Here is a 19,517-nt window from a genome sequence, read left to right as displayed (position 1 = left end):
TTCCAGCACAGATCCAGGCTTTCTCACTCCCCCGCCCTCCCCCCAGGGGGGACACACACACATAAACTCAATCTCCTGCTTCCGCCGACGTGCACGGGCTGAAATTGTGGAAAAGCAGCATCACTTGCCCCATAACCTCAGCCGTGCGGAACACAATGCCATCCACAGCCTCAAAAACAACTCTGACATCATAATCAAAAAGGCTGACAAAGGAGGTGCTGTTGTCATCATGAATAGGTCGGAATATGAACAAGAGGCTGCTTGGCAGTTCTCCAACACCACTTTCTACAAGCCATTACCCTATGATCCCACTGAGAGTTACCAAAAGCAACTACAGCATTTGCTCAAGAAACTTCCTGAAAAAGCACAAGATCAAATCCGCACAGAAACACCCCTGGAACCCCGACCTGGGATATTCTATCTACTACCCAAGATCCATAAACCTGGAAATCCTGGACGCCCCATCATCTCAGGCATTGGCACCCTGACAGCAGGATTGTCTGGCTATGTAGACTCCCTCCTCAGGCCCTATGCTACCAGCACTCCCAGCTACCTTCGAGACACCACTGAATTCCTGAGGAAACTTCAATCCATCGGCAATCTTCCTGATAACACCATCCTGGCCACTATGGATGTAGAAGCCCTTTACACCAACATTCCACACAAAGATGGACTACAAGCCGTCAAGAACACTATCCCCGATAATGTCACGGCTAACCTGGTGGCTGAACTTTGTGACTTTGTCCTTACCCATAACTATTTTACATTTGGGGACAATGTATACCTTCAGATCAGCGGCACTGCTATGGGTACCCGCATGGCCCCACAGTATGCCAACATTTTTATGGCTGATTTAGAACAACGCTTCCTCAGCTCTCGTCCCCTAAAGCCCCTACTCTACTTGCGCTATATTGATGACATCTTCATCATCTGGACCCATGGAAAAGAAGCCCTTGAGGAATTCCACCATGATTTCAACAATTTCCATCCCACCATCAACCTCAGCCTGGTCCAGTCCACACAAGAGATCCACTTCCTGGACACTACAGTGCTAATAAACAATGGTCACATAAACACCACCCTATACCGGAAACCTACTGACCGCTATTCCTACCTACATGCCTCCAGCTTTCACCCTGACCACACCACACGATCCATTGTCTACAGCCAAGCTCTGCGATACAACCACATTTGCTCCAACCCCTCAGACAGAGACAAACACCTACAAGACCTCTATCAAGCTTTCTTACAACTACAATACCCACCTGCGGAAGTGAAGAAACAGATTGATAGAGCCAGAAGAGTTCCCAGAAGTCACCTACTACAGGACAGGCCTAACAAAGAAAATAACAGAACGCCACTAGCGGTCACCTTCAGCCCCCAACTAAAACCCCTCCAATGCATTATTAAGGATCTACAACCTATCCTGAAGGATGACCCAACACTCTCACAGATCTTGGGAGACAGGCCAGTCCTTGCCTACAGACAGCCCCGCAACCTGAAGCAAATACTCACCAACAACCACATACCACACAACAGAACCACTAGCCCAGGAACCTATCCTTGCAACAAAGCCCGTTGCCAACTGTGCCCACATATCTATTCGGGGGACACCATCACAGGGCCTAATAACATCAGCCACATTATCAGAGGCTCGTTCACCTGCACATCCACCAATGTGATATATGCCATCATGTGCCAGCAATGCCCCTCTGCCATTTACATTGGTCAAACTGGACAGTCTCTACGTAAAAGAATAAATGGACACAAATCAGATGTCAAGAATTATAACATTCATAAACCAGTCGGAGAGCACTTCAATCTCTCTGGTCACGCAATCACCGACATGAAGGTCACTATCTTACAACAAAAAAACTTCAAATCCAGACTCCAGCGAGAAACTGCTGAATTGGAATTCATTTGCAAATTGGATACTATTAATTTAGGCTTAAATAGAGACTGGGAGTGGCTAAGTCATTATGCAAGGTAGCCTATTTCCCCTTGCTTTTTCCTACCCCTCCCCCCCCCAGACGTTCTGGTTAAACTTGGATTTAAACTTGGAGAGCGGTCAGTTTGGATGACCAGCAGGAGAGTGAGTTTGTGTGTGTATGGGGGTGGGGAGTTGAGAAAACCTGGATTTATGCTGGAAATGGCCCACCTTGATTATCATGCACATTGTAGGGAGAGTGGTCACTTTGGATAAGCTATTACCAGCAGGAGATTGAGTTTGTGTGTGTGGTTTTTGGAGGGGCGTGAGGGGGTGAGAGAACCTGGATTTGTGCAGGAAATGGCCCACCTTGATTATCATACACATTGTGAAGAGAGTGGTCACTTTGGATGGGCTATTACCAGCAGCAGAGTGAGTTTGTGTGTGGGGGGGGCAGAGGGTGAGAAAACCTGGACTTGTGCTGGAAATGGCCCAACTTGATGATCACTTTAGATAAGCTATTACCAGCAGGAGAGTAAGTTTGTGTGTGTATGGGGGTGGGGGTGGGGGGGTGAGAAAACCTGGATTTGTGCTGGAAATGGCCCACCTTGATTATCATGCACATTGTAGGGAAAGTGGTCACTTTTGATAAGCTATTACCAGCAGGAGAGTGAGTTTGTGTGTGTGGTTTTTGGAGGGGGGTGAGGGAGTGAGAGAACCTGGATTTGTGCTGGAAATGACCCACCTTGATTATCATACACATTGTGAAGAGAGTGGTCACTTTGGATGGGCTATTACCAGCAGGAGAGTGAGTTTGTGTGTGGGGGGGCGGAGGGTGAGAAAACCTGGATTTGTGCTGGAAATGGCCCAACTTGATGATCACTTTAGATAAGCTATTACCAGCAGGACAGTGGGGTGGGAGGGGGTATTGTTTCATGGTCTCTGTGTGTATATAATGTCTACTGCAGTTTCCATGGTATGTATCCGATGAAGTGAGCTGTAGCTCACGAAAGCTCATGCTCAAATAAATTGGTTAGTCTCTAAGGTGCCACAAGTCCTCCTTTTCTTCTAACACCTAAGGTAGCACCCAGTCCACTGAACCATCCTTCCTTTCTTTGTCTTTGTATGGTAAGACAACTCCTAGAACAATGGGGCCCTGATCCTGAGTAGGCTTCCTGGGTGATGTTGCAATAAAAATAAAAATACTGCAGCAGAACCATTGTTCTAGACACGTTCACCATCATTTTTGTAAAGTCCAGTATAGGAGAACAAACTAAAAGGTGGGAAGGATAAACAAATTGTCCTTGATTCACAGGAAAAGATATGCATGCTCAACTTAATTTCCATGAGTTTTAATTTCCATTGGCTGGAGCACTTCTTTCCATCTGTTTCAATGGTCCTTTGGAGCCGTTTTCAGTCCGCACAGTGAGGTTAGTGTTGGTAGCCTGGATGGAGATTGTAAATTGTACTGTTCTACTCCAAGCAGGCTGCCAGCAGTAGGAAATGTCATCCCCATTCGCTGGTGCCTGGGCCCACAATGATGATGGTTATCGGTTTCTGTCACTGTGTATGTTAAGGTAGAATTTAGACTAGCATCCCCAGACAGGAGGAGGGTTTCACTGGACTAATGTGCTGTACAAACACAATCAAACCTGAGCCCTGTCGCTGTCTAGACACACAGGGCAAGAAGCCAGCCCGGTGCAAGGGGCTGTGAGCGGGAGGCTGGCTCTGTGGCGTGATGCGCTGCTGGGAGCATCTCTCCCGGCGGCTGCCTGACCCTTTATGGGAAGAACCGGGAGGCCAAGGGGCCGAGGAGGGCGCTGGCCCTAAATAAACCTCAGCCGGGATTGCGACCCCCCCCCTTTGGCCCAGTTCCCCCCGGACAACCCGCCGGCTCCGAGCCGCTGTGACAGCCCCAGCAGCCGGGGGGGCCGGGCCCGGGGGAGGGGGCCCTCAGTGCTCGGGGGGCGGCGGCGGCCGGCGCGAGGGGCAGGGCCAGCCTTGCATCATCCCCGCCGGGCTGCAGCGGCGGCGCGGGCGCCTTGCCTAGCCGGGGCTGCAGCAGCGGGCATCGGGCGGCCCGGCCGGCGGCATGGAGAGGCCGAGCGAGAGCTGGAACGGCCACGTGCGGAGCGGCGCCCTGGCCGGGCGGGAGGCGACGGCGGGCCGGGCGCTGCCCGCGGAGCCGGCCCGGCGGCGGGGCGGGGGCTGCGGCCGCTGCCTGAGGAAGCACTGCCTGGTCATCCTGACCGTGGCCGGCGTGCTGCTCGGGGTGGCCCTGGGCGCGGCCGTCCGCGGCGCCCGCCTGAGCCGGGCGCAGGTGGCCGCCCTGGCCTTCCCCGGGGAGCTGCTGCTCCGCATGCTGCGGATGGTCATCCTGCCGCTGGTGGTCTGCAGCCTGGTCTCCGGCGCCGCCAGCCTGGACACCCGCGCCCTGGGCAAGCTGGGGGGCATCGCCGTCGCCTACTTCATGGGCACCACCCTGGTGGCCTCCGCGCTGGCCGTAGCCTTGGCCTTCATCGTCCGACCCGGGGCCGGGGCCCAGGCGCTGAACACCAACGCCCTGGGGCTGGCCGACGCCCTGCCCACCAGCAAAGAGACGGTGGACTCCTTCCTGGACCTCGCCAGGTACCTGCCTGCCCCCCGTACCCGTGCTAAGGCGGGAGCTGGCCCCCCACCTGGGGGGGGGGGGTGTCTGCTGCTGGAGCCGAGGAACCACCTGTTACGGGATCAGCCCCAGCTAGACCCTGGCGCTGACCGTGGCTAGCACTAGACGCTTCAGAGGAAGGATGTGCAGTAACCTGCCCCCAGTAATGTGCAGTAACCTCTCCTAAGCCCCTTAATTAGAGGTTGGTTTATGCCCTGAAGCGGGAGGGTTTCTAGACTTTTTTTTTTTACTATTATAATTCTACCCATAGAAGTGTCTGATCCCACTTTGAATCCTGCTCAGCTCTTGACCTCAGTCATATTTTGTAGTAGTGAGTTCCATTGGTTAGTTACGTGTTGTGTGAGAAAGTTATTTCCTTTGTTCAATTCTGAATTTGGCTCCTTTTGGTTTCATTGAAAGCCCCCGGGGTTCTTGGGTGAATACAAGGTGTGTAGACCATTCATTATTCTGCATGCTTTTATCATATCCCCTCTCATTCATAGATCTAAGGTCAGAAGGGGCCATTGTGATCATCTCTCTGGTCTCCTGCATAGCACAGGCAACAATGGGACTTCCCCAAAATAATTCCTAGAGCATATCTTTTAGAAAAACATCCAGTGTTGATTTAAAAATTGTCAATGAGGGAGAATCTACCAGGTAAATTGTTCCAATGATTACTTACTTTCACCATTAAAAATGTACGCCTTATTTTCAGTCTGAGTTTGTCCTGCTTCAACTTCCAGCCACTGGATCATGCTATATCTTTCTCTGCTAGATTGAACATCCCATTATTAAATATTTGTTCCCCGTGTAGGTACTTACAGACTGTAATTAAGTGACCCTTTAACTTGTGTTAAATTAACTAGATTAAGCTCTTGGAGTCTGTCACTATAAGGCATGTTTTTTAATTCTTTAATCATTCTTGTGGTTCTTCTTTGAACCATCTCCAATATACCAACATCCTTCTTGAATTGTGGGTGCCAGAACTGGACACAGTATTCCAGCAGCTGTTGCATCAGTGCCAAACACAGAATTAAAATAGTCTCTCTACTCCTACTCAAGATTTCCCTGTCAAAGGCATCCCTTTGAATGGTGAAGGCAAACAATCCCAGTCTTTTCAATCTCTCTTCATATAAAAGTTTTTCCTGCTCCCAAATCATTCTTGCTGCATATCTCTGAACTCCCTCTAATTCTGCAGTATCCTTTTTGAGAAGGGGTGATGAAAACTGGTCGCAGTATTCCAGTTAAGGCTATCCCATTGACTTATACAGTGGCATGATTGTATTTAATATGTTTTGTATTATCCTCCACCCCACTCCTTTTTCATCCTGACATTTTGTAGGTTCCTTCCACCTATTGCAGAGAAAGGGAGCCAGCTGAAAAAATTACAGCCCCATGAGAACTCCTTCAAAGGGAAAGCTCCCATTTCTAATTACGTAGCAGTTATTCTTATTTTGTCTTATTGCGTAGTAGGTGTTGTTATTTAATTTTAAATAGGTGCTGGGGCGGGGGTCAGAGTCTGCAGTAACACTTCTACAGTTCACTATTTTTAGTGTGCAGATGCTGGGAAAATCTGAATAAGAGAGATTTGTTTTTTTTAAAAGACACATTTCAGTGAAACACACAGAGCCAACGTTTTCATCATCAAAGGGAGAGATTCTTAATAATTTCATAATTATTTCCAACTGCAGTCTCTTATTCAATGATTAATCTTTGTTCAACTCTTTCAAAGTGTAACACACAATATATTAGTAGTATTCAGGACCTGATAGTGTCATCTTACTCACGCTGAGTAATACTTTACTCTGTGAGTAGTCCCATTGCGGAGGTTAATCAAAGAGGAAATTACTACATAATCTGAAAAAAGTGGCAGAATGAATGAGAACCTGCAAGTTGGAGTGCAGTGTCTTCAAATAAAAATATACTGAGGGAAATTGTTATAGTATAATGGGTATGAATGTATGGAGATAAATTCCCTTTTATAAGAACTGATAGTCTCCTGTTCATATTTTGTCTATTTTTGGGCTGGGGAGAAGAGTTACAATATAAAAGCAAAGTGACCGAGCTCTTATGTTTAACAAACATGTTAGTTCAAAGGTTTAGTTGTTGTTGTTGTTGTTTTTTAAATATACATTGTGTTATTGTTGAGGGCTATAGAATGCCCATTGAGATTAATTGGAATCGATGGGGTGGGGGAAACCAATCTAAGAAAAAGAAAAACAATTTTTTTAAAATGTAGAAAGAATCTACCTGTCACTGCTAAACTCTGAGAGTCTAGAAGACCATGATAATGACCCAAGCTGTATGCTGCGCATTCATAGGATGCTGGGCATGTGTGTGGTATTTTCTTGATCCTGGAGTTCTGAGTGTTCTGAATGCATACAGGATGGATGGGGGCCGAGCACTTCCAAGTGTGCTTGGTAGGATTTCTGAAGTTCCACCTAAACTTGGGAGCAGTAGACAGATTCCCCCAGCATCATCTAAATGCAAATGCTGAGTTTAAATGAAGTAGATAGAGCTCAGAGTCAGGGGTTTGATAAGGTGTATTGTGATGGTTCTCGGGGTTCCCAGGACTGTGAGTCATCTTGTTCCCTACCATCTGCCTCTTGCGAGAGAGAGTCTTCCCTGTGATAGCGGGGTGTTGGATTCCTAACACCACCAGCCTTTTAGCCACTCACCCACTCTCCTCCAGGTTGTGCCAGTATCCTGTCTTTGCTCTGCAGGTAAACAAGAGGTGCACCACAATCCCCTTGAAGTGATCCCCTGTGATATCCAGCCCCTGACATGGGATACTCACGGAAATCCCAGATCCTCTGCTCCCAATGGAGCAGTGTACCCCACTTTACCAGTTTTACCTTAAACTACTGCTTGCTGTATCACACACAGCACTTATGAGCACTTATAATAAAACAAAATAATGTATTTTTAAGGAAGAATAGAGGTTCCACTAGAAACAAGAGAGTGATGGAAACAAATGGTTACAATACAAAACAAAATCTTAAAACGCAAACTAGGGCCCTCCCTTATTAATAGTTACATTTTTCTATCTCATAAAGTAGGTTTTCCCCCCAAAGGTTTAGAGCTCGCTGGCTTCACAGGAACCAGGATCCAGTCTTTCATGAAACAACCCAACTCCATCAGATGTCTCCTCAGTGAATGGATGCAGAGTATCTTTCTCCACCCTGTGATGTATCCATCTTTTATCTTTAGTCACAGACCGGGTGACCCCTCGGAATGTTCCTTTCTACCCCTAAGTGGTTTTGATTGTTTGCCGTTGTCTTTGATGGTTTTCCATTGACTATTTTGAGATGGGGTAAGGGTAGACAATTGAACCTTACATTACATCACTGGCTGACCAAGGAGGGATAACAACTCTCTACCGCTTGAATGGGCCATCATCAGGCCATATTATCCTCTGGTGACTAACTTTTACTCCAATCCCATAGGCATAGTTTTCAATATAGTTCTGTTATTCCTTAAATATTATGTGTACAAAGATCTCACAATGATTGAGTATTGATAAGTTACAAGCTTTCAGTAGAGATCTCACGTGCTACCTTTTATGGGTAAATTCCATGAAAGCAGTGTATTAGGTGTAGTGAGTTTGTCAGGTCTGAGACAGGAGCTGCTTGTAAAGAACAGTGATCCCTTTGCCCAGTGGGTTTCTGTGTCACAGTTACCAATGGAATGTAATCCTTCATGCTAAAAAACAAAACAAAAACAACACTTGCTGGCTCAGTAAACAACACTAATGTGCACATTGGTGCCATTTCTAGAGAAAAAGCATTGACTGATTTTTTCCCCCATTTTGGTTTATACAAAGATAACTAAGTGCCTATCTTATATTCAAGGTGCCCATACATAGTTTAATCTAATGAAATATCCTAAGATAATGGACTACTCTTCCCATCCATATGAAGAAATACACACCAACCATAAAAACCTTCCCCAGCAGACAGAAAAACCCCTTCGTACCTCAGCCAACCTGTCCTCAAATGTCCTCGAGAAAAGAAGATCCATGCAGCATGTCCTGATGATTGACAGATCCAGCCTTTGGTGAATGAGGGAAGGGAGCAAATTCCAAAGTCAAGAATCCCTTGAGGAGCATGCTCTGGCAGCAGTGCCCCAACTCTGGCCCTCTGCATTGATTTCAGTTGTGGCAATGTCCCACAGGGAGAGGAGCAGTCGGTCTCTCAAGTAATCAATCCCTAGCAATGAGCACCCCTCTAAAACACACTAGGGGGCCACTACGATAATGGGACAAAATCCAATTTGAAAATATCAGATGAAATGGATTGTTCCAACACACCATCGCCGCCCTCCCCCATGTATCACCTCCAACACACTGGCCCGCTCAACACAGAATCCCACCCTGAAACCTGGAAACACCATCCCTAGACTGTTGCTCTGTCCCCTCCCCAAGCACCATGTTTTGTTTTTGTTTTTGAAGAGCTTTGTGTCCAGAAGGTTAACAAATCCAGGCTCTGGCTGACCAGGGGCAGAGCAAGTTATGTGAGGGACTTGCATGGAAAACACCCCACTGGTTATTTCCCTCTCGCCCTAGTATTGCTTTTTAAAATGTTTCTGCTGATCTCAGCTGTGGCAGAATGCTACAGGAGAGGAGGTCTTTAAGCTGGCAAAGCGTCAAACCATTTAGGGCTTCACAGGTTCAAATCAAGACTGAACTGTGCCTGGAATCAAACTGGCAGCCAGTGCAAATCACTTTCACACTGAAAGCACACAACACTGATGCACTATGATTTTTTTTTTAGTATGAAACACTTCAGTTAAACCCAAGGACACGTGGCTTTGATTTTTTTGGCTGTTATCTGTGGTGTCTGGAAATGTCCTTTGAGATTCTGCTACGCAGTTCAGTTCAAATTGGGGCAACAGCAAATGCCAAAATATGTAGACTGGTCAAAAATCAATTAAAACGTTTTCAGTGATATCAAGACAGTTCATAATTAGCTTGTGAAAAACAGGTGGCAATGACACACCTGAACATCAAGACGGGATAGTCTCTCTGAAAGATACACTCCAGCTCAACCCGAGGTTATGGGCTTGAGGCAGGAGTTAGTGGAACAGTGAAATGGTATAGCCTGTTTTATGCAGGAGTTCAGACTAGAGGATCATAATGGTTCCTTCTGGCCTGACAAGCCATATATCTGTGAATTGGACCGTGAGTTGATTATTAGTGACATCATAAGTGGCACTCACACTCTTAGTGCACTTTTTAGGCACAACAAGGCTTGAAACCTAGTGTAAACCTTCCCCTAGGTGGAAATAGTGAGTGGGAACTGGGACCCAGCCTGGAGAGTCAATATTTAACATAGATTCTCTGGAGATTAGAAAAGCTGTCTTTTACCAGGACATGCAGTTCTGGTTTTTTAAAAGTCTATTGCTTGGTGGCCAGAAGTAGTGCTTTGCATTGTTCCATGGGAGGCTGGGATTTGGCTCTGTTCCCAGGCTTGGCCACTGATCACTCATTCACTAGGCCAGACCTCTGAAGTGGCGACACATATGAAAATGAAATATTTATTGAAGGACAAAACAAAAGAGAATATTTTCCTCCCAGTTGAGGTGAAACCAGATTTCAAAATCTCGGCGTTTTCTGCAGGGTGGAAATTCCAATTTTTGGCTAGCTCTAGTTGTAACACCCTTGGGAGGGAGTGAAAAATTATCATCCCCATGTTATAGATGGAGAAACTGAAACAGACTGGATCGAGACCCCAGGAATCAGTATCAGAGCCAGGCTCAGAATGCAGGAGTACTTTTGCACTTAGTCCCATTCTCAGTTGAGTTTGCAGAGAATACTCTGCCTTTGGGTTTCAAGAGGGGGAACCTTCAGCCGTAAGGATTGAGATCCCCAGTCACTGACTGGAGTCACCCTGAACATGGACACTGGACTATAACCTCTGGATTATTTCTAAAAGGTGGCCTTAAATCAACAATCTAGTGGCACTACATCTCACAGTCATGGATTAGCCCTGTAAATTGAGGGATGGATAGGCATGGGTTTCACAGATCCCAGTGGCTAGCCCTAAGCAACTGTGGTGGAGTAATGGGCCTTAGAAACAATCAGCGGACTGTTCTGTGATTAAATGAATCTGTTAAATCAATCTGTTTTTGAAAGAGTTATAAAAATGAGAATATCAGTAAATAGCAACAGTCTACTCTGAGACCAAAAGGGATAAAAGTCTTGCATTGTAACGACTATGACGTGGGATAGGGAATGGTGGGTTAGTAGTTACAATTATACAGTTGCTTGAGCTGTGTATTTTCAAGAAATGCTAAACACAGAATGTCATGTATTGGCAACAGGCTATGTCCATTTCTGAAACCTCATAATTATTGCATACGCTATGAAAAAGGGAATGTTGTAACTTAAACAGGAGTTGGAGAGTCTGCACTTGCTTTTTGCCGCATTCTGATTCAGAAACTAACATCCCCTACGTTATTGGTGGAACTGATTCTTTGTAATTATTAGGGAATGGAACAGTAGCTGGTTTTACAAGGTTGTGCATTTGTGAACAGGATAAAAGCTTCTGAATGAGTGTATATCTTTAACAGAGAAGACCCCAGTCTAATCTCCTCTAACCGTAGTTATCTCCTTATCTAGGTTCCTTTTAAAATGATTAAATTAAGTTGGGTGACAGTGCGTCTTGCATCAGGTACAGGGCGGGTATTTTGCAAGCTTCCTCACTCTGCTCTGCCAGTGCCCCAGACCCTGAGGCAGTGCTGTCCGTTCATGCTGAATGATGCCCCCTGTGAGTGCTGGCTGTTTTTCTTTTTGCAAAACGTACACTGTGTTGTGACAAGTGGAGAGTTCTCTGCCCAGCTCGCAGCCATCCTCGCTGGCCTGGGCACTGAGGAGAGGCACAGTGGGAAGCATTCCTCCCCTTCAGAGCACAGAGGTGGTCTGCATTTGCTACCACCCCCCTGAGGCTAAAGTTGCTCCTATGTGTGAGGCAGTCCCCTTTCCTGGGGAGGGGAGGATCTGTAGCAGATCCTCTGAGTTAAACAGGAAATACATCTCTAACTCAGGCATGTTGACATGCACCGTACAAGTTATGTAACTCTCTTCCTTCTCAGCACCGACAGCATTCAGTTTTACCACCTATGTAATGGTAGCAAGGAATGTACTATCACTGGACCACATGCTGGCGAGATAACCAGCATACTCAGTATCAGACAACCCCAGTGTTTGCTCAAGGGTGGCTGGTATAGTGATAACAGTCATGTGCTTTTGTAAAATATAACAGGTACTTCAGGGTTTGGGGTCTTTTTAGAGCAAACTAAACTTTTAATGTTACACATTCAAATAACCCATTAATCTAACCCTACTCCCCAAGCTCATCACACCCCTTATCCACAACTACTGTGGACCTTCTGGACCATTCCCCTGTGGTTCCCTTCCTGAGTTTGGATCGGCCCTGTTTCACAGGTTTCTAAGGGCTTTTCTGCCTGCGGAAATTGCTATTCTAGAATAAACTTCCTATGTGGACACTCTTAATTCCAGAAAGGAGGGTTGTCAACATTTGAAAATTAATTCAGATTAAGGAAGGGTGAGAATTTAAAGTTCAGGAGTATCTCCCCGTGTGGACACTCATATTCCAGAATAAGAGTGCCATGTTCCTGTTTAACATAATCCACTTCTGAAGAACAACTTTCCTATCTAGACAAGCTCTAATTGGAGCAGCATACTGTGGGAAGCTGTCTATCCTTCATAGCAGAAAGTAGGCTAGGAAAAGAGCACTAGATACGGGGGACCAGTAAATGTGAGTGTGTGTGTGTGTTTTTGTGGTGATCCTGGCAGTTATTTTTTTGTCTCATCACCTGAATTACTTCTATCCTCTCTCTCTTCCCCCCCGCCCCCCCCCAAAAAAAAGTTATAGGGAAGCAATGGATCCTAGTGGATAGAGCACTGGTCTGTGACTCAGGAGACCTGGGTTCTGTTGCCGCCACTGGCCTGGGCAGGTGATCTTTGGCAAGTCACTTTCCTTTCACTGTGCCTCACGTTACCCCTCTGTAAAGTGGGGATAATGATACTGATCTCCTTTGTAAAGTGTAAAAGATCTGTGGTGCTCTATATAATTATTTATTACTTTGTTTCATAGTAACCCATGTAAATTCCAGGTGTACAATGGTGTATTAAGAAAAAATATTGTCCAATGGCTGTATCTGATTTTCATGTGCAATTACACATTCGCCTAAATGCCATCCTTCCTTTATGGTGGCACACATGAACAGGAAGTATGTTTGTGCTTCTCTGTGTGAATTTTCCATTTTGAATTGGGGACATAATGAACACAGACTCGTACTGACAGAACTGGGGCTGGCTTTCCAAGGTCTCTTAGTTTTGCTTCACTGCGCATGATAAACACTGCCTGGGATGTGAGCACATGATCAGCCCAAACAGCCAGTCAGTTGTGGGGTGACATTTTCCTATGGAACACATTTGATTGAACTATGTATTGTGCTTTATATGGGGGTGTTTGCACAGATTCATCCTCTGATGAAGTTGAAAGCCTGTGCACTTTCACACTGGCCTGTCTGTCATCAAAGGCTGATTTAATTCACATGATGAAGTACAGTCACATTTCTGTGCACTGCATTCGCCAATGTTCAGAATGGCCTTGAAGCATTATCTAGCAGTTGGAGCCAAAAATGCCACTTGCTTTGCTGAATTGGGGCTTTCAGCCACACTAAGCCATCTACTAAAACCCAATGGGATTTAAGCACATGCTTAAATTTAAGTATGTGCTTAAGTACTAGGCCTAATGCTCTGATCCTACAAACCGTTACATGTGCACTTAACTTGATGCATGTGAGTTGTTCCATGGAGGTCAATGGCACAACTCACATGCATCAAGTTAATCATGTGCATAACTGTTTGCAGTACTGGAGCCTGCTTGAATTTCTTTTTCTTTTTCTTCTTTTTCTTTTCTAATAGCTCAGCAAAACATTTATATTGTGAATTTCTATTAAATAAAATCATATTTCTCAGCTACAATGCGATCTGACTCAATAAGCCCCAAATTAGTCCTATCATGCTTTCAATGCTGCTCACAAAAGCAACAGGAAAAAAGGCTGTGAGTGTTAACAACCAATTGTGTTGTGAAAGTCTGTGTACTTCGTAGTATCATCAAGGCTGTGGGAAAGTCCATACAGTGTGACTGGATAAAGGAGCTATGAATAGGAGAACACCAAACAGCGTATCAGCTGAGTTGATAGCATATGTTAGGTTATGTCTACAGATACAGCTGTGCCGCTGTAAGTTCTCCCCTGTAGCTGCTCTGTGCTGACGGCCTGGGCGAGAGCTTGCCCATCGGCATAATTAAACCACCCCCAATGAATGGTGGTAACTATGTTCGTGGGAGAGCATCTCCCAATGACATAGCACTGTCCATGCCCCTGCTTCTATTGGTGAAACTTACATTGGTCAAGGGTGTGGTTTTTTTTCACACCCAGACTGACAAAAGTGCTAGTGTAGACATACCCTTACCTTCAACTAGCTTCTCTTTCCTTTCAAAGACGTAACTTCTCCACTTACTTTCCCTTTGCCGCTCCCTGGATTTACTACCTTCCATTTCTTCCCTACCCTAAGGCCTCAACTACACTTAAAAGTTTTGCTGTAAAGCTATATCTTTATAGTGTAGACTGATCAGGTCTACTGATGTTATAGCCATATCCTCCTAGCATAGATACAGTTATACTGACAAGACTATGTTTTTGCTGGTATAGCTTATAGTGATTTGGTGAGTGAAATAAACTGTGCTGGCAAATATTTTGGGCAATATAACTGGTGACATAGCTATGTTAAAAAAAAAAAAAAAGTCACACCCCTAACTGACATATTATGCCAGCAAAACTTTTAAGTGTTGACTTGGCCTAAGACATACCTTTTGGCAGTATTTTCACCACAAACTTTATCTTCCGATTCCTGTCATGTCCTAAGTGTTAAGCCTGACCATTCCCCATCTCACCTCAAGACCCAAGGTAAATAAACAGCATATCATGCATACTGTGTGGTAGCTGCCTCAGGAACCTCCCCTCAGAATCATGCCAGCTGGCAGGATGTCTTTAACATATCCAAATAGAGTAGACACTTCTCTTTAAAGCTTTTTCTCTTTCTCAAAAAGGTCATTTACAGATAGGTGAAAGATCAAGCCTACAATTAGAAATGTGGGTAACTTGCTACATATGCTTGTACATACGTAGCGTACAGAAGAATATTACACACAGGCAGCGGGTACAGGCTTGTTAAGCATCAGTTAATACAAAGGTAGGAGATGTAATAGAAACCTTAACATCCTATGTTACAGTTTTAAAAGTACAGGATTGTTAAGGATTAGCTGGGATGGTAACTGGTTAAAAGAGAGGAAACATAGGGTAGGAATAAATGGTCACAGTGGAGAGAGGTAAATAGCAGGGTCCCTGAAGGAGCTGTAATTAGTCCAGTGCTGTTCAACATATTCATAAATGATCTGGAAAAAGCAGTAAACAGTGAGGTGGCAAAGTTTGCAGATGATACAAAATTATTTGAGATAGTTAAGTCTAAATCTGACTGCAAAGAGTTTACAAAGGGATCTCACAACACTGGGTGACTGGGCAACAAAATGGCAGACGCAATTCAATGTTGATCAGTGCAAACTAAGTACATTGGAATACATAATCCCAACTATACATACAAAATGATGGGGTCTAAATTAGCTGTTGCCACTCAAGAAAGATATTTGAGTCATGTGGATAGTTCTCTGAAAGCATCTGCTCAATGTACAGCGGCAGTCAAAAAAGCTAGCAATGTTAGGAACCATTAGGAAAGGGATAGATAATAAAACAGAAAATATCATAATGCCACTATATAAATCCATGGTACGCCCACACTTTGAATGCTGTGTGCAGTTCTGTTCACCTCATTTCAAAAAAGATGTATTCGAATTGGAAAAGGTGCAGAGAAGGGCAACAAAAATGATGAGGGGGGTGGAACGGCTGCCATATGACTTGAGGTTAAAAGAACTGGGACTGTTCATCTTAGTCATCTCTTTTCTAAGGGGGGATATGCTAGAGATCTATAAATCCATGAATGGCCTGGAGAAAGTGAATAGAGAAGTGTTGGCCAAGATGGTCAAGGAGGCAACCCCATGTTCCGGCTATCGCTAAACCTCCAATTGCCAGAAGCTGGGACTGGACGTCAGGGGATGGATTGCTTGATAAATTTTGCCCTCTTCTGTTCATTCCTTCTGAAGCATCTGGCATTGGCCACTGTTAGACACAAGATGCTGGAGTAGATGCCATTGGTCTGACCCAGTATGGCCCTTTTTACATTCTTATGAAAAAATTTCACATGAAGAGAGATTGAAAAGGTTGGGATTGTTTACCTGAGAAAAAGGAAACAAATCAGAAGAGACAAGATAAAAGTATATAAAGTAATGAATGGTCTCAAGAAGGTAGATTACGAGCTTCCATACACAAGAACAAAGTGGCATTCAGTGAAATTAAAAGGCAGCGCATTCCAAAAAAAGAGAGCTATCGAACAAATGATTGTAAAATGGGTTCATGTTGTGAAACTTGCGTAGATCTGACAGTCTATTGGTGTGCAAAACACGTGTAATTTACCTACTGAGAGAACAGAAATGAAGTATAGCAGTAAAAATAACTGATGGGGAGCAAAATAAAATAGGGGGTACGGCTTTATCTTATAACCACCAACTATTTGTTTTTCCTGTTAGGCTTGTTTTACACTTTTACACACACACACAGAGAATGCTAAATTTAAATGAGTTATTACTTTGCACTTCATACCCATTTTCAGGACTCTTACGCCTGATGTGCAGTTTACACTGCTATTTTAAACCAACGTTGAATTTAGACTACAGATTTCCATGGGATTGCACCTTCTTAAACCTAGGATTTTTAATCACTTCAGTGCTGCAGGCAGCAGCTGTCTGTGGTATTGTCAGGTTTTATACTGGGTATTTAGGGAAGCAGATTTCCTGGATCTACTCAATGGCCCTTGCAATATTAAAGGGTTAAATGGTCCCCTGAAATTGATTTAGCTGATTATAATGATGCTCTTGCTATGAGAAAAAATCACATGAGAATTAGGAGAAAGAATGGGTATTAATTTAACTGTAATTCAATTACATGCTATTCAGTAATGAGGAAAGTAATGGCTTCACTTAAGCATAAAACTGATGGAAGTTAATTAAATATAGAGCATTTTAATGCCAAAATATTTGCCCTTGCTATAGGTTTGGTGTTTCTCCAAAGTAAAAAGCCATGATACACCCTTTTTATTCTTTAGATAGGAAATATTTTATTTTATTTTGTTTTGTTGTTACAGAAATCTGTTTCCTTCCAACCTGGTTGTTGCTGCTTTTCGAACGGTAAGGCCTATGTAAGCTTTCAGAAATGAGCTGCACTGAGCAGGCAGGCCAAAGGAATGCTGGCTTTTCATAAATGACTGCACATGTGGTAAATTGTAAAACAAACAAAAAAACCCCCACCACAATAATTCACCGTTTGGGGGCATTTTCAAAAGCACCTGCGGTAACTTGGCACCTAGCTCCCTTTGAAAGCCAGTATGAGTTAGGTGCCTGGCTACATTAGGCTCTCTTGAAAATCCCACACAGTGGTGGTGTATTGATGGGTCTGCAATATGGCTAACATACATCCACTGACCAGCTATTCATATGGCCTATAGACAATGGTGTGGAATTAAGTCTGGAATGAACAAAGCTAAAACACCAAAGGTCCACTGGAATACAGCAAAGAGCTTTACCTTTTGCTGCCTAATATTATTCATTACATCACTTGTCCCCAGTTCAGTCTCATTTCTCATCTGACATACAGTGCTATGAGCGAAGCATGGTAGTACACTAGCTGGCACCAGAATGTATGAACTCGTTTACACTAGATGAGCCTGAGCTGTGAAGTTTGAAGAAGATGTTGGTTTGGGCCCATTTCTAATTTTAGATGTATGTAAAAGATACTTATTGCTGAAGATACTCTATTGCTATAAGACAGGGTAATTCTTTCAGATAGCCGAGCTGAAAAATAACAATTGTTAGCTCCATTGTGCTCTTTTCTTCAAAGCAAGACAGAACTCCAAACTCAGGTTTCATATAAAACCATAAAATAGTACAGGTCAAAGTCCCACATAAAATAAAAGTGGGAAATATAGCCACAGTATTCCTTGGTGTAGTGGTATTCTGTAATAAGATTTAAGTGGGGAGATTCTGCATTTCTTTACACTGTCATTGACACAATTCACAATTATTCAAATTCTTTGTTTCCCTATTTTGAAAAATATAAATCAAGAGCCTTGCTCCTGGGATGTGTTTAATTTAGGCATCAAAGTAAATTTATGGCCTTGTTTTTTGTGTGTGTTAATTAATATTCTTGATATCCCAATCTAATTTACAGGTAAGTTTTAAGGGTGACACTTACATTTGTATAGGTGGCCAAAATACGCACCATATACATTCCACTTAAGCCGTCAAAATAAGATGTAGGTGTTGCATAGGCCTTGTGCTTGTCCTCTGCATAAGGGTGAATTTTAGCTGGCTAGAGCTTTTCAGATAGTGACTTCATTTACCTTAATTCTCTGGGCCATTTGCTGTTTGTTTTTCAAAGAATACTAATTGAAGTCAGTATATTTGTCTGAAAAGCTGCCAAAAATATATTTGAGAGACAAGGCTCAAAAGCTCGTCCCTCTCACCAACAGAAGTTGGTCCAATAAAAGCTATGACCTCACCCACCTCATCTCTCTACTATCCTGGGACCAACACAGCTACAGCAACACTATATACCAAAAATACATGCCAATCCCCAAATACTCTTCGGTTTTGAAAATGTAAATCATGACTTTTAGTTTAAAACTGTTTGTCTATAAATATCTATTTCTGAAATACCAATGTACGGCAGTGGGGACGTAACAGCTACTGGGCAACTTAAAGGAACACTGTCACTTTAAACCTGTGCAGTGGACGATTGTGCTCTGGTATCCCCACACAGGGAGGGAACTGTATACCTAATTGCTCCCTCCTCTTATGCAAGAAGGGTCAAAGTCAAGTTGGCTTAATGGGCCTGATTCTGATTTCTATTGCACTGGTATAAATTAGGAATAACACCATTTATCCATTACCAGTAGAATTATTTCTGATTCTCACTAGTGTCCCCTCTCTCTCTATGCAAGTTTAGCTTAGTTTGTAGAGATCCTTTTTTATCCTGATCTATAGCCTGGGCCCAGATCAAAACAGTCTGGTGAAATCATACTGGTAACCTTACAGTGATGAAATGTCGTACTAACACAGATAGGGTCACAGTGATAATCTGATGCCCACAGAAAACGTGTTGTTTTTTGTATCCACAGTATGCAACGGATTATAAGATAATAGTAAGAAACATCTCCATTGGAAATGTTACATTTGAGAAGGTAAGGCAGTTTCTCTCTCTCTATCTATCTATCAATCATACTTATATGGCCCGTGTTACTGTAGTATCTGAATGTTTCATAGTCTTTAATGTCTTTACCTCACAACATCCCTGAGAAGTAGGGAAGTGTTATTACTCCCATTTTATAGATGGGGAGCTGAGGCTCAGAGAAGCCAAGTGACTTGCCCAGGGTCACACAGGAAGTCTGTGGAGAAGGGAATTGAAATCACAGCTCCAGAGTCGGAGGTTAGTGCCCTACTCGCTGGAGGACTCATCCGTAGCCCTTAGTTTCTTAGTCCTTATTCTTGATAAACAAGTATAAGAGAAGCGCAGACGTGACTCCTTTCCTCTTTGCATTCTTTAAACCAGTCAGTTGGTTGAGATTGTTTCTAGTTACAGCTTCATTGCATCTTTATTTTATTTAATCACTGATTCAAGGCAGCAACAGTTGGTTCAAGGGGATGAACATGACAAATTAAGCAGAACAGAGGCATATCTGCAAGT

The 19,517-nt window shown here is 43.9% G+C and overlaps 1 protein-coding gene across 1 annotated transcript in view; it reads left to right on the top strand.

Moving 5' to 3' along the window:
- The first annotated feature begins 3,929 nt into the window (after positions 1–3,929).
- Positions 3,930–19,517, top strand: part of SLC1A4 (solute carrier family 1 member 4) — a 41,888-nt gene continuing 26,300 nt past the window's right edge. The window contains exons 1-3 of the mRNA XM_048842703.2: positions 3,930–4,555; positions 16,921–16,963; positions 18,952–19,014. Coding sequence (XP_048698660.1) covers positions 4,020–4,555; positions 16,921–16,963; positions 18,952–19,014 — 642 coding nt within the window. The 5' untranslated portion in view covers positions 3,930–4,019. The remainder of the gene's footprint in view (positions 4,556–16,920; positions 16,964–18,951; positions 19,015–19,517) is intronic.

Source organism: Caretta caretta, chromosome 3 (assembly GCF_965140235.1).
Source record: "Caretta caretta isolate rCarCar2 chromosome 3, rCarCar1.hap1, whole genome shotgun sequence".
In the NCBI taxonomy this organism is placed as follows: Eukaryota; Metazoa; Chordata; order Testudines; family Cheloniidae; genus Caretta; species Caretta caretta.
The sequence above is the reverse complement of the archived record's forward strand: the minus strand, read 5'-3'. Positions and strand labels throughout refer to the sequence as shown.